The 14,175-nt window shown below is 43.6% G+C and overlaps 1 protein-coding gene across 30 annotated transcripts in view; it reads right to left on the bottom strand.

Moving 5' to 3' along the window:
* Positions 1-2,267: 2,267 nt before the first annotated feature.
* The window catches only part of MICAL3 (microtubule associated monooxygenase, calponin and LIM domain containing 3), a 147,254-nt gene continuing 135,346 nt past the window's right edge, over positions 2,268-14,175 (bottom strand). For 27 of the 30 annotated variants that reach the window (XM_085049285.1, XM_085049284.1, XM_085049290.1 and 24 more), the window contains 4 exons: positions 10,725-10,790; positions 8,290-8,389; positions 7,262-7,335; positions 2,268-7,181 (listed from right to left, as the gene is read on the bottom strand). In XM_085049285.1, coding sequence (XP_084905411.1) covers positions 6,997-7,181; positions 7,262-7,335; positions 8,290-8,389; positions 10,725-10,790 — 425 coding nt within the window. In that variant the 3' untranslated portion in view covers positions 2,268-6,996. The remainder of the gene's footprint in view (positions 7,182-7,261; positions 7,336-8,289; positions 8,390-10,724; positions 10,791-14,175) is intronic. The other 3 variants (XM_085049292.1, XM_085049298.1, XM_085049315.1) reach the window with 1 other exon arrangement.

The raw sequence follows: 14,175 nt of genomic DNA, 5'->3' as shown, positions 1-14,175 counted from the left end.
TCGTCCCAACACACCAAGTCACAGTGCCGTGCTCAGCCTTTGGATTGCCCCACAGGGCGTGCCAAGGCTGCCTGGCCTTGGGGTATTTTTAAAAGCTCCTGGGATTCTGCAAATCAGACTGAACCAATTCTGATTCAGGTTTGAGGCATGTTGGTCAACCCACCGGATGGCTTCCCCCGGGAATAGTGTTAGGGAAGAAAAAAGTGACGCACAAACATCTGGTGACTTTCGTTAATTTCAAGGAACTGACGAGAAGTTTCTGTTTCTTCAAACTATTCAGCTTTTTATGGGACAGTCAGCACTGCCCCAAGTAGACAAAACACTTTCTTCCCTCCTTTCTTCCCAAAGCATATTTGTTTCTTTTGAGAAATCACTGTGGGGTTTTTTATATCTTCTTGTTTCTGGTATCTGATTAATATGGATTATACATTTGTAGAGAAAACGTTAATAATAAAAAAGAGATGTTATCTTCTGCTTACAGGAAGCCGTGTGATTCCTGCACTTGAGACATGCAGAAAAGCACCACACACTCAGCAGGTTAGGAAATACTAGTTTATCCACTTTTCTGGTATCCACAGGCAATCACACTGCTCCTAAGGTGCCAAGGCAAAATAGCAATTTTTCTGGAGGTGGTTTCCAGAACAGAGGTTTTTTTTGGGTTTTTTTTTTTTTTTTGTCCCTTATTTTGAGTGCTGTGTAAAAGGATGCAGGCCAAGGAAGGAGGCAACTCTCAAGTAACATCTGTAAATTGAAGCATGAGCCTCGTTCCCTGTGGCTCTTCAGGAAGAGATGTAGCCACATGCCAGCACTGTTGCTTTCACCCATTACCACCTATAGGATCATTTTTTTTCTGGTCACTGAACAATTGCTGCTGATTCTTAGGATTTTAAGGAGGAATATACACTCAGAACTTACTGGAATTCTTACGAGATGTGTGGCCAGGTATTAGGTAATGCAGGATTAGGTTTGCATTCTCTGATATGCAGGACATAAAAATGAAATTGCTAATGTGGGCAGTAATTGCTAACTGCTGTCACAGCACTGATGTTGAGGACTTCTGAAAAAAAACCTATAAAACATGAGGGAAGCCAGAATGGCAGAGGGTCATAGACATGGCTTTCCCTTAGTTATTTTTCCTGACAAGTTACATTCACTGTCTTTATCCAGGCCGAGTACAGGCAGGAGGGCTGTATAAGATAATGTCTATCTGCTGCTGCCAGAAAGAGGCTCTGCACGCTTCCTAATGAACCCACTGACATCCTTCCTCCTGTGCTCCCCAGAGCTGAGGGCAAAGTCACCCTCCCACCTCCGTAACTCCCGTGCTGTTCCTCACCTGCGCACTGAAGGCAAAGTGCTGGGCAGAGGCTGTGGTTCTGTGCCAAGGGGAATGAGGCAGGGTGGGTGGGGCAGTCTCGACGACACGGATCACCACCTGTGCAAAGGCTCAGAGGCTTCTGAAAGCTACTTTCATTATCAATGGGAGTTCCCTGGCTGGGATTTCCCCCAACATTCTGCGTGAAACTTCTGCTTCTTAAGAAAAAAAAGGGGGGGAAAGCATAAAATCTCTTCTCTTGAATTAACTGACAGAGTTGACTGCTGACTGGATGCCACTACACCAGGCTTCAAGCTCCTCATGTTTACTGGACACAGCACCACCCCTGAGGCTGAACATCATCCCTTTTCAAACAGGAGATACCTCACTCAAGCTGCTGAGGTTGAACCTCTGAATCCTTCCAGTCTGTTCAAGGCATGGCTCTGGAGCTGCGCCCTGCTTAGGCAACCTTCCTGAGCTGGCAGATGAGACACGGTCATGGAGCGCTGGAGGCTTCAAGCAACACAAAAAGTCAGCACAGAGGCATTCAGGTAATTCTTACCTTGTTCTACTGAATGCTGCTCCACCAGCATCAGATGTTCAGGCTAGTAGTGCAGGCTGAGGAAGTGTGCTACAGCTACAGAAATGAAATCCTACTTTCGACAATTCAATTTATATTGCCTTCATCCCTTCTTGTTTATTTACTGTAACTTCACAGAGAATCCAAAGAAACAATGTAAAATATGGAGAATGGAGGACCAGCTACTGGGGTTGTATCACCGATTTCTTTGCATCAGGTAATTCAGAGTTGCTGAGAGAGTGCCAGCAAAAGAGAAATTCAAGCCAGGCCCTGTAACACCCAAGTTTATCTCTAGGTCACGTCCTCACAGATTCTCATCAATCATCAACCAAGGGAGTGACATCAGAGGAAAGAAACGATAACGCCACCAACAAAAAAGAAAAAATAATTAATGACTTTATTTTTTTTTTTTTTAGTTCAGTTGGCCATCTGAGGTGCTAAAATCTCAACACCAATGAAGCAAGTGTGCATAAAAACAAACGATAAAACACAACCAAATAGAAGAAAACAGGCTGGAACAGAGTTGGTTTTGTACAGGTAGGGTATTCGCTTTTCTGTTAACGCTCCATACATGCCAACCGTAAAAGCCTTGAACAATCTGAATATCAGAGTTCACTTTCATATAAAAGGGCAGATGCCAAAGCAACTCCCTTTGCCGGATCAGACTTCACACACACACGCATGCACCCACAGATACAGAGTATTTAAATTACTGCAATGCCATCAGAACATGGCATCCTCCCCTTCACATCTGCTTCCAGTGACACCCTCATCTGCCTGCTACCCTGCCTAGTACCTGCCAAGCAGTACTTGAACAATCCAAAAGCAGGAACTTTTGGAAAGCTTCTCATCTCTGTTATTTTGCAAAGGTCAACAGCTAGCAATCTCTTTCTCTGTGAACTATATACAGGCTGGTTTTTAGTATGCTTTAGAGTTCTCTTTCTTGCAGACAGTGACAACTGAAATTCCCATTGCAGCTTTTCAGTTTGTACACGGGAGATTTTACAATGCAACACCTCTCTCATCCACTGGTGTGTGGTGTAAACACTTAATTGAAAACTCATTTTAAAAGAATGTTAACCAAACAAGGTGTAGCTGTGAACATTGTAGGAACAGCTGCTCACAAAAGGGAACTGCCGGCTGCTCTAGATCATGCTGTCTAGACCACTTAGAATACTTCATAACGTTCAGGATTAGGTTGTATAAAAATATTAAAACCCACCAGAGTGCACACAAATGTGGTGACTAGCTCTACGCAAGCACCGTGTTCTAACAGAGGCCTAGGCATTGCACAAAACTCAGATTCTTAACCGTGGGGGTAGCCCAAGGATCCACTGGTGTCTTTACATACAAACAAATATTTACAGAAAATGCAGAGACGGAGAGAGAAGGACAGACTTTTAAAACTTGCGGTTTGCTCTAAAATATGTTCAGCAATGCAGTTTATAACATGCCCTAGTGAGACCAGGGGGTATTGGTTAACTGAAAGAAGGAGTATGTCTGGAAGTTGGAGCTGAAATGTCTTGTCACCTCCCCACACATTAGTTCTCTGAAGCTCAGAATTTTACAGCCATTTGTGAGTATTAATGAGAATATGGTTAAAAGGAACACAACAACTAAAAAAAAAAGGTACTGTGAAAACAGCAGATTAGTTGTTCTGGCAGTCCTCACTCCCCCATCTCCATTTACCTCCTGGGTATTCCTGCCAGGAGTTGGTGTTCCCCTCCCTTCCCCGTAGGGGCTGAAGTGCTTGCCCCATCCTCAGTGTGCCCATTTCAAAACCAGCACGGGTCAGGTTCCAAGCTGGGCTCTCTTCCCACCCACTGCCGGGATGAAGCGTCCAGCCCCAGGTAAGGACTGTGTCATCTGGGGACAGCCAGATTTGCTCACTGCTCGGGAGCTGAGGGTCTCTGTGCTCTCCTCATCATGAAATGGACACACGTCATTGAATGCACATGGCTGAGTCACTGCTGCTGCCCACGTGGGCTGCGCAAAGAGCTACAACATCCTACTCGGATTCGGATACAAATAAGGAATCTTGTGCTCACAAGAGCCTTCTTCAGCTTTAAAAATACAAAATTTGAATTAAAAAGATTCAGAGAGTAAAAAAACCCAGTATCTGATATGCAAGTCGTATTCTTAAAGTGCAACTGAACAGCAAATACAAGTTGTGCCTTTTACAACCATTTTGATATAAAAAGGCCTTTTAACATTCCCTTTTGTGTATTTTTGATCAATTTGTGTGTGCGATGTTAGTTCTTCATTTTCATTCTCACTGCTGGAGGCCTTCAGCACAACCCAAAGAGTTTAGGGTTAGAGTATGTAGGTTTTCTGTGCTGTAAGGTATTACACCATCAAGTGATATCGCTCTTCAGCATTGCCAAAGATCTGGCCAATGTCCCCCAGCATGAAAGGGAAAAGGGACCACCTGGTATTTCTTCTTCAGAACTTTTTTCTGTTCTACAGCTCACATGCAATGACCTTTTGTTACAAGTTAGATGTGGTCCATATACCCAGTGCACTACAAAATGGACTGAGGTCAATTCTCTGCCCAAGACAGTTTGCAGTAAACTTTCTGTATCTATCTTTCTTACCTCCTCCTGTGCTCCAGCTTCCACTGGCCCCTCAAATGCAGGCTGTGTAAACTACCATTGCCAGTCTGACTCAGGCCTTGCACTGGCACACAAGGGAATTCTTTGCTGGACATCCTGTTGGTGAAGCTGACACTCGGGGATGCTGGTATGGCAGGTACCACTTGCCAACGTGCACAGTTATGAAGTAGCACTGCAGCTGCCTGTCTGCTTGGTTTCACGAGTATCTGGATTTAATTTGTAATGCCTTAGCATAAAACACTAGGGGGAATAAAGGGAGAACACCTTGGGTGGAAAAAACACATTTCCACAGTTAGCAACCAGCACTGCTCAGAGTCCCTGGGGACACTCCTACCCATTCTCCCTCAGCCTGGGGTATCCTCCCAAGTCAGAGGGGAATTCAAATCATAGACCTTGGCTTACAGGAGACCCCTCTGAAGGAGGTAGAGAGCCAACAGCAAGAAACCATGCTAACATCTGTGCCAGGGTGAAAGGCTGAAGGATGTTCAGCTCTGCTGGGGTGCCTTGCACTGGCAGTGTAAATTCAAGCTCAAAGAGTCAGTACTCTGTATAAATGTGCTTGGGAATGGGACACTTTCTCAAAGACATCAGGAAGCAGGCTTAGTGCTTCTTGAACAGGAGAACAACACAGTCAGCATCCCAAGGTGGGAAAAGCTCTGAACACATCGTGTGAAGGACAGGAAACATCTCCAGCACACCATGCTGTTTCAGCTCTGCAGGAGAAGTTAAGGACAAGTTTTGCCCAGGGAATCTGTCCAACAGGGAATGGTGCTGAGCTGCTCAGTGCATATCCTGCTGTTATGGTCAGGACCCTCCTGACTGAAAAGCAGCAGATTCACTAACTGGGCCAAAAGGAGCTTCTTCCAATAGATGCAGCAGGAAATGTGCTATTTTTGTTTTCATGGAAATCCCTCTTGCTGTATCTCAGGAGTGTGAGGATCCCCTCTTTCTGTGAGAAAGAGACATATGGGATACTTCTACCTCACAGTTTTGGCTTTCTTGTTATAAAAACATAAAATTTAAATAAATATAGGTTTGTTAGTCCAAAAGAGAGAATCTGGGATGTGGAAGAAAAGGACACTAAGAACACAAATAGATTCTTAAACTCCATGAGTGCACAGGATTTTTTCATAGAGGAAAACTCCTAGGGCAGGATGCATCCATGGGTATATAAAGGCTGCCCTTGCTGTGAAGCAGGGACCAATCCGCAGTAGTGTCTTTCTCTAACAAAGTAAAAACACTCCCTCCACAATCAAATATGTGTAACAATCAAATTATTAATAAGAACACTAATAAATAGCCACAGGTAACAACGTCCAGTAATTTTGAAGTGGAAGTTGTAGGATGCAGCAGGCACACACACCCATCACTCGTCCATTTTTTTCCTAAAAGATACAAAAATGAATCTTCTTTCAAGTATTAAAAAAATAAGTTAATTGACATAAAAGGGTCAAAGTGACTGAGGGCCCAGGCAGGTCTTAAGCTTCGTTTCCAATGTGCAAAAACAAAATACAGAGGAAAAAAAAAATAAAAACACTGAAAAGTCTTAATGGTGGTTCGGTCACTTAAGGGCTTCTCCCTTTTAGGGGCCTAATAACCAGGGAATGCTGCCTGGGAACACCCCTGCCCCAGCACACACTTACCACTGTCCCATAGCAGTATTTTCCAGTGTCAAAACAGTCACAATAAAAACAGAACAAGGAAGCCCACCAGTCTCTGAGCTGTGGCCATGAAGACTAAGGCCAGCAGTAGCTGTCTCTCCAGTGTGTAGCAAAGCACACAGGCATCTTCCCTCTCTCTTCTGCTCCCCTTGCTCCCCACAAGAAGATTTAGGAGGCTCTGGCAGGGAGAGAGTCCACTGATGCCCACCTCTCTCCGAAAACCAAGAGGCAGAGAGTTCCATCAAACATAGGAGTATCTTCTCTGTCTTCTATTTCTTCATTTCCATGCATAAGGATCAACTCCAGGTTTCTTTGGTGGGGAGGAAGACTAAAGCAAAGAAGGTGTTGCCCTGGGCTTCTGGAGCTCTCTCAGACAGCTGACTCCACTGCTACAGGCTGCTGTGGTTTTTCAGGGAGGGTGGCCACTTCCCTCCCTTTTATTAGAACTGGTGTAGTACAAATGGGAAGGAATGGACTGCCTTAAATCCAGCGTAGTTAAGGGTACTTCTTCCCTTAACCTCCTTCCCCACACATGGATTATTCCCCCCTCCCTCCTACCACACACACAAAAATATGATCCATCGTACAGGACCTCACGGAGACTCCACAGTCTCAACTCCTTTCTTCAACTTGGCTTGCAGACACGTAAAACTTAAACTTCTGGAACCAACACACTTATCAAAAGGCTTCTGAGTGCTTCAAACCAAATCCCTGCATGCTGTTGGACACTTCGGAAGTTTCCCCTTCAACATCTTCCTATCCATGTAATTCTGGCAAACTCAGGGTAGGCCAACTGGACAGCACAGACCAGCAGAGGTAAATGTGTTAAGCTCAGGACCAGTTCAAGCTAAAACCTTTGGAAAGCATGACTGCCTCCAAGTCCTTGTCTTCTTCTTTTTCTCGAAGCCGTTGCTCCTCAAGGAGAGCCACAAGTGAATCTCTCTGCTCCACTACTTCAAGCATTTCGTTCAGGATCCTCTTCTCCTCTGAGAGCTCCTCATCTGTCTTCAGATGATCTACAGAGATATCAAAAACTATCAGCATACACAAGGCTAGGAACACAAACAATCCATGAAATATTCCCTTTTGCTCTCACCTTCTACTGCCATCCTCTCCCGGAGTTCCTGCTGTAGTCGACTCTGCCTGTCTTCCAGTTCCAGCTCCCGAGCACTGAAAGGGAAAGAGCAGAAATCTAAGTTCCAGTTATATTAAAATACTGCATACATTGCTTCATATTCATTCTCAGTTTCTGCTCCCTCTCTAGACACCTGCTGTGCATTTTACCACTCTAGTTTGGAACAACTCTTAAATAATTTAAGATATATTAGTGTATTTTAAAAAGAGTTAATTGCACTTTTAGCATTTCAGGTTCTTTGCCTTCAGCTGGGAAGTGCAATGCCGAAAGTGGAGCAAACTAAACACAGCAGAGTCAAAGAGCAAATAAATCTGCAATACCTCTGTGTATCCCCTGCTACTTCCCACTCTAAAACCAAAGTTACTTATTAACAAATTACTTTTCACTTAAGGACATGCCAGGCCATTGCAAACACCACCTTGGGACTTTTCTGTCACTAAGGCCATCAGCTTCCCCATTGCTGAGGTGAGCTGACACACTCCAAAATGAACTTCAGTGAATTTGCACAATGGGAACAGAAAAAACTCCCAATTTCATTGCCAGGAAAACAGCTTTACCATCTGAGCCCAAATGACAGGGTCCCACTACAGGCAGAAAAGAGGCCACATGGCAAAGGTGACTGAATGAAATACTTTTGGCTATGCTTAGAAGCCAACTTTACTAAAACCAGGAGTCACCCATTATTTCTGCTTAGCTCAAAAACACTTGAATAAAAAGGATGTGTTTTATACAAGAACAGCATGGGAAGGGCTCACATGCCTGTACTTCTGCATGTGCACAAATAATTGGAACTTTCATCCCTTACTACTATTATTCCTTCTTCTACCACTCCTCTGAAATGTACTTGGGTACAACCCTGTACTTGTCCTGTCTTGGCCACAAATCAGCCTAAGAGGCTGCTGACCTCCTGGCCTTGTAGGGCTGACAATACTGGCAGATCTTCCACTAGTGTTTATAGCACAATCCCCACTTTTTCCATATTCACTCACAATATCATCAGCTCAGACTCATAGCGAACCAAGGCATTCTTCTCCTGCACCAGCTTGAACCACTCCTGCATCAGCTTGGGGTCATCCTTCTTACCCATGCCTGCCAAAAAAGAAACCTGGTAAATTTTCAGGTAATGCCCTGCAATCTGTACAAGCCCAAACTGCAAAAACAACAATGGGGCAAAATGTGCAAAGAAAGCCAAGCAAGATGCTGCCAGAGCACTCCCAAGCCGGGTCCATTTAGTTTGCCTACAGCACACAGTTGAGTGGAAGTCACCTCCAAAAGGATTCTCTTCTCTTTGGAGCCTACTTTTTTTTGTTTCTGATATTCTTGTGATTGTTTCTTCCTCACTCTTACTGCAGAAAGCCCCAATTTCTATAAATATTTAATTTTTCCTTTCATTACAAGACTTCTATAGATGCTCATGCCAGCTACTTAAACATATGCTCATCAGAAAAGTATTCAATTGCAACTCCATGTGTTTACCCTTATTTTCTTCAATTGCATGTCCTCAAGTTTTTCTTTTACTAACAAAAAGTAACAGCTTGTCTCTTCTTTTTTCAACAGTTAAGTAAATCTCTTCTGACTGCTCCTCCTAACCACATATATCTATTAATTTTGAAGATCCCCCCTGCACAGTGAACACATAAACTAATTCTGTACTGCATACCAGTGCTAGGAAGAAAAAGAATCCCCAGACACATTTGCTAATATGAAAGCAAAATAAAGAAACCTTGGGCCTTAGCCATCTAGTACAGAAACCTTAGCTGGTCCTTTTATTTTAGAGCAAACTCCTAAATTTACTCAATAGTCCACTGATGAATTTTGTCAGGAGTCATGTGGAATAAATGCAGAATGCTGTTCCCAAAGCCTTCTGTTGATATTTATCAAACACAAGAGCTTACCAAGGAGGTTCCTCCTGGCAAGCTCTTGGTCTGGGCCACTTATTCCACACTGAACCACCTGCATATGAGTCCTGTGATTTACATCAGACCCCATCAAGGCCAGTAGCAATGTTCCTGCCTGTGTGGAAGTACAAGCAGGAGCAAGGCCTCAAATCAAGCTCAACAGCACTTTTGGGTTGCTGCATCCTATCAGCTTGCACTGCACATAACCTGGGCATCCCAAAGTAACTAACATCCCTGGCTCTGTTTGTTAGCGTGGATCCATACTCTCTACATCAAGAACAAAAGCTCTCAAACAGTCCATCTAATGCTAAAATAATCAAGCAGCAAGCTTACTATTCAAACTCTATGACACAGACACATCACAAATACCACATCAATGCCTATTTAATTCAGACTCGTGCCCTGCCTCATCCTCAGAATGTCAGACAAGTGCTGCTCTGGAGCTACACAAGGGAGAGCCTACAACTCCTAGTAAGCTGCAGCTTGGGCTGCCTTTCACCTGCCTTTGAAAATGTGTCACAGCAGCCCCTCGGGGAATACCAGACTCACTTGTACCACCCTAAGAGCCCCTGGCTCTGTGGACTTTATACCAGTGTGTTGCTCAGTTCCAAGCATTCCTTTCTGAGCATCTCTGCACAATATGCCCACGTGGCGACAGGAGAGGGAGACTGTACATGCAGATGTCCAGTGCTGTGGCGCCATGGAAACACTGGGAAGTCTCCCCTTCCTTTCCGATGCCAGGATGTTTAGAAAACAAATGCCTCTAAGAAAAAGCCAAAAACACAACGCTACTGACCTATGAAATACGTAAGTATTTTTAAACAGCCAATGAGTAGAGGAATAATGGGAGGATTGGAAAGGGAGCACTGACAACTGATGTGAGGGAGCACCATGGAAAGCAGATAAGTGGTTAGCAAAATTACACCATGAACACACATAAACAACCCCTTCCCCATGCCTTGGCAATGGAAACTCTACAGCAAACTCCATTGGGGATAGTTAAAGAATGCACTCAGCAAGACAGATGAGGGAAAACTAGTCTGACTTAAGGTCTGTTGGTCTTTAAAGTTCAAGGATGTTTTTCAAATCAGTCCTTATAAAGACACAGTATTCCTTTCATCCCTATATGCTAATTAAAAAGCCATATTTAAGGAAACAGATTGTTGTCCCTTACCCCACCTTCCAAATGACTTTCAGGAGGAATAGAGAAATTGAAGCCACCAAATGAAAATAGAAACTTTTGAGTATGACTCTTGTGGTCCCACAGCTGCTGCCCATTGTCCCTCCCAGTCACTGCACCTTCTCTTGCACAGCTGGGACTAGCAAAAGGGATACTGTACCTTTAACAGCTTGCCACAGGCTCAGAGAAGCTGGTTACCAGGTAGCTACAGACAAGGCTGGTTTGGGGACACAGCAAGAAAAGGGCTGGGGATGGGGCTGGGGGCCTTGTGGCCACTAGCTGACTAGTGCTGCTATGACAACCCAGCTGTGGTCAGGGAGGACAGGGGTGTGTGAGGTTACGTTACCTTCATGGGCACAGCAAGGGCAGAAGGAGAGAGGTCTACGACGTGGTGTCCCGGCATTGGGCTCAACTTCAATAGGACCAAACGAGGAAGAGGAAGAGGCAGGAGAGGAAGAGGAAGTTGGAAGTGGAACGGAAGAGGAGGAAAGGGGTGAAATAAAAGACAAGCAAAGGACAAAAAGCATAAGAGTGAGAAAGAAAGGAAACACAAGAAGAAAAGAAAAAATACAAGAAATGGAGAAGCAGAAACAAGGGATACAGTCTACAGATGAATAATGTCCCTAATAAGCACAGATAACAGGTAAGAGGTAGACTGAGGTACTGGTGAACTCTTACTGAGCTGTACAAACACCAGGCAGGAGGTTACTGTTACTGCACTTCTCCTAATGTACAGTTTTCAGTTGCAAGGTCTTTAACAGAAAGGTTTGTGACCCAGATGTCAGGATGAGTAGAGACACATATTTAATTCTGCTGATAAATGTCAGATTTCAAGCAGGGTTACAGTGAGTCTCGCCTGCATGCATAAGACACCAGCTGTAAGCAGCCACCCTACCTTAAAGCTCTATCAGGACCATGCTCTTATCACCAGCAGCATCCACTGATGGTAAAAGTGTCCTTTAGAATGGAATATAATGTCTTCAGACAGGGAACATCACAGGGAGAATTCGAATACCATGGAACCAGCCTGCCAGGATCTGCTGTGTCAAGTATGGTGAGCACACATGTACCCAACTGGATTGTTGTGCTTAGAGGGGAAAGGCTTTTACATGGATAAAGTGATTCACATCAGGGTCTGCAGGGGCAGTGACCAACTGAAGGCTTTGCAGAGTTAAACCAGTAAATTTAAAGCTCTCCCTTTACATGCTCATTGCACAAAGCATTTCAAAGCTTACAAGTCCTGTTAGTATCGGTGACTTACTGAATTATCATCAACTTTTCCATCAGCCAGTAAAGGACAAATATTTCTCATTTCTCAAAAGGTTCAACTGTTTTAACACCAAGAATTTGCTTTTCAGCTGTACTTAACATGACAGAGATAAACAGCAGGCAGTAACCAATGTCACTAACAGTTACAGGAGGACATGTACCAGGGAGGTGATGAGCCTGAAACACCAGAGCTACCAGAATGGAACACTTCCTGGGCTCAGGGCACAACTGCATTTATAAAGAGGAGGCATTTCTGTGCTGGGAAAAAGCATAAACTCCACAAAACAGTATGGTAAGAACAACGCTCATTTTGGAGAAGTCAGCAGAGTTTGATACTTGTGGTTCAGAGAAAGCTCTACAAAATTTGAGTACCGGTGAAGTGGGAGGGCTTTAGAAGGGACCATCACAGAACCAGACCAGCACATGGAGGACACACTGGAGCAAGAGGGAGAGCACACCAGCTCCAAAGGCCGTGACTGAGCAGCATGGCTCTCTCAGAAGAAGAAACCTCTGCACTGGAAGCAGGAAGGGGCAACATTAGGAGAGGTGCCACAGTTGGCCATAGGACAGTTAAAATACAGCATCATACCAACAATAGTTCAGGCAGTACCACACCACCAATTGTAGTTGTCCTGAATTTTCCAACTTCTTCATTTAAAATATAAAAATATGAAGGCTTTTTTCCTACCACTGCCATTTCACCGATCAGGTTGCAAAAGCAAAAACAAACAAGAAAAGCCCCAAACCACTAAGGTACGGTGAACAATATGCTTCCACACAAAGCAGAGCATTTACTGCAGAATACTTACTAAATATTTTTATTTCACATCCTATCTTATTTAACAATATTCCTTCTATATAAGCTTTAATACTCTAACTTGGTCTAACCACTGTTTTGAGGGGAGTCAGGAGATGAACATTTCACTGATTGAAAAATCCACTTCTTTCAGGGTTTGAGACTTCATTCAGGACTGGGGGTAGGGGATTTGATAAACTTCAAGCTGTGGACATAGAAACCTGGTGAGGAACTCTCCATTTTCCATATTTAATCTGAAAATAAACATCCAGTGTGCAAAAATGTCATCAGTGAGGAAGTGGTCTGGTACTAAGAGAGGATCCCATCTTTGGTCTCCAGTAAAAAGCCCCAGGGATTACACAGCACCTGACTGATAGGGAACTCCCTCCCCATTTTCCTATTTTGCTGTTAGTTATCCTCCCACTCTTGTCTAAGGAAGATTTGTCCTTGAATCAAATCACAAAGTCCATGGTATCTACACTAGTCCTGCTACTAGAAAAGTCAACAAGTTTTTTCCAGTAAGATAATAAACATAACCTTTGCAATTAAGATCCTTTCCAGCTACTCCACATGTAAATTATAGTTGCATCAGTGAATACCAGTTATGATCATTACAATTAAGTTGGAAACAACCTCTGTCCAAAGTAGGGTGATTAGCAAGGCTTTAGGAAGTCTTCCTTATGTATTGGAGCTCCTTAACAGCAGGAACAAAGTGCAACCTGAAAATTTACTTCCTGTGGTTCTTTAAAGCTTATTTCATGGCTTATTTCTCCCAAAGTCATTACTAATTCCACAGTAAATATTATTATTATTGCAGTGTTTAGAGAAGAGAAATGAGACCACCTCACATCTCATTAAATTAAAAACAGGACCATCACAGCAAGACAATTTTTCTGGATATGGAGCCAGGGCCAGATAAGAAAAACCCATTTGTTGTGCAAATTAAGAAACACTGGACTGTTGCATTCTCTTCTGCTTTTCATTCACCTATTGATTAAAGAGTAATACTTTAGTCTGGTTTTGTCCTTTTCCTCTCTAGCTCCATAACACTGCTTCACAACCAGAAGCACAGTGGTCAAAATGATTGATCAGGATGAAGAAAGCACAGCAGCAAGTCTGGGGTGGCAGAGCCCATGATCCCCAAGCTACAGATCACACTGATCCCCTTCACTATTTGCCCCAGTTTTGTGATATGAGAGCTGTGGTGATTTCTGAGAAGTGGTGACTCATTGCAAGTTACATTTCCTTCAACAGATATACCACAAATCAAGTGGAATCACATCCTTCCGAAGACTTGGCATCCTAAGACTTTGATTTCTATTTTGTTGCTGAATCAGGGTGGTTTAGAAAACATCAACACTGGCCAGGAAATGCAGCTGTGAGGCCTGTCTCAGTTCTCCTGAATCATTATGTGGCACTTGCCCACACAAGCTAAAAGCATGACACTTTGGAAATTTATTCTACTAACAAGCTCCCTCCCTCATTTATCAGGAATACTAAGAGCTCTAATTTTAAATCAGTGCTTAAAACGTGGATCAGTCCAAAAGAGATCAGTAAGTTAAACTGCACTGATCACAGTAAATGTCCTCTTTTCCACCCTTAAAAAAAATCAGGTTATGGTCAGAAACCCAAGTACTGAAAAATAAAGCATCCCAACTTTACTGATTGGTGAAGTTGTTCAACACCAGCACTGTTAAAGAACAAGGATACAGAAAGCCACCCTTGGAGAACA

The sequence above is a fragment of the Lichenostomus cassidix genome, chromosome 1Ab (assembly GCF_008360975.1).
Source record: "Lichenostomus cassidix isolate B80296 chromosome 1Ab, HeHo_3.0, whole genome shotgun sequence".
Lineage (NCBI taxonomy): Eukaryota > Metazoa > Chordata > Aves > Passeriformes > Meliphagidae > Lichenostomus > Lichenostomus cassidix.
The sequence above is the reverse complement of the archived record's forward strand: the minus strand, read 5'-3'. Positions and strand labels throughout refer to the sequence as shown.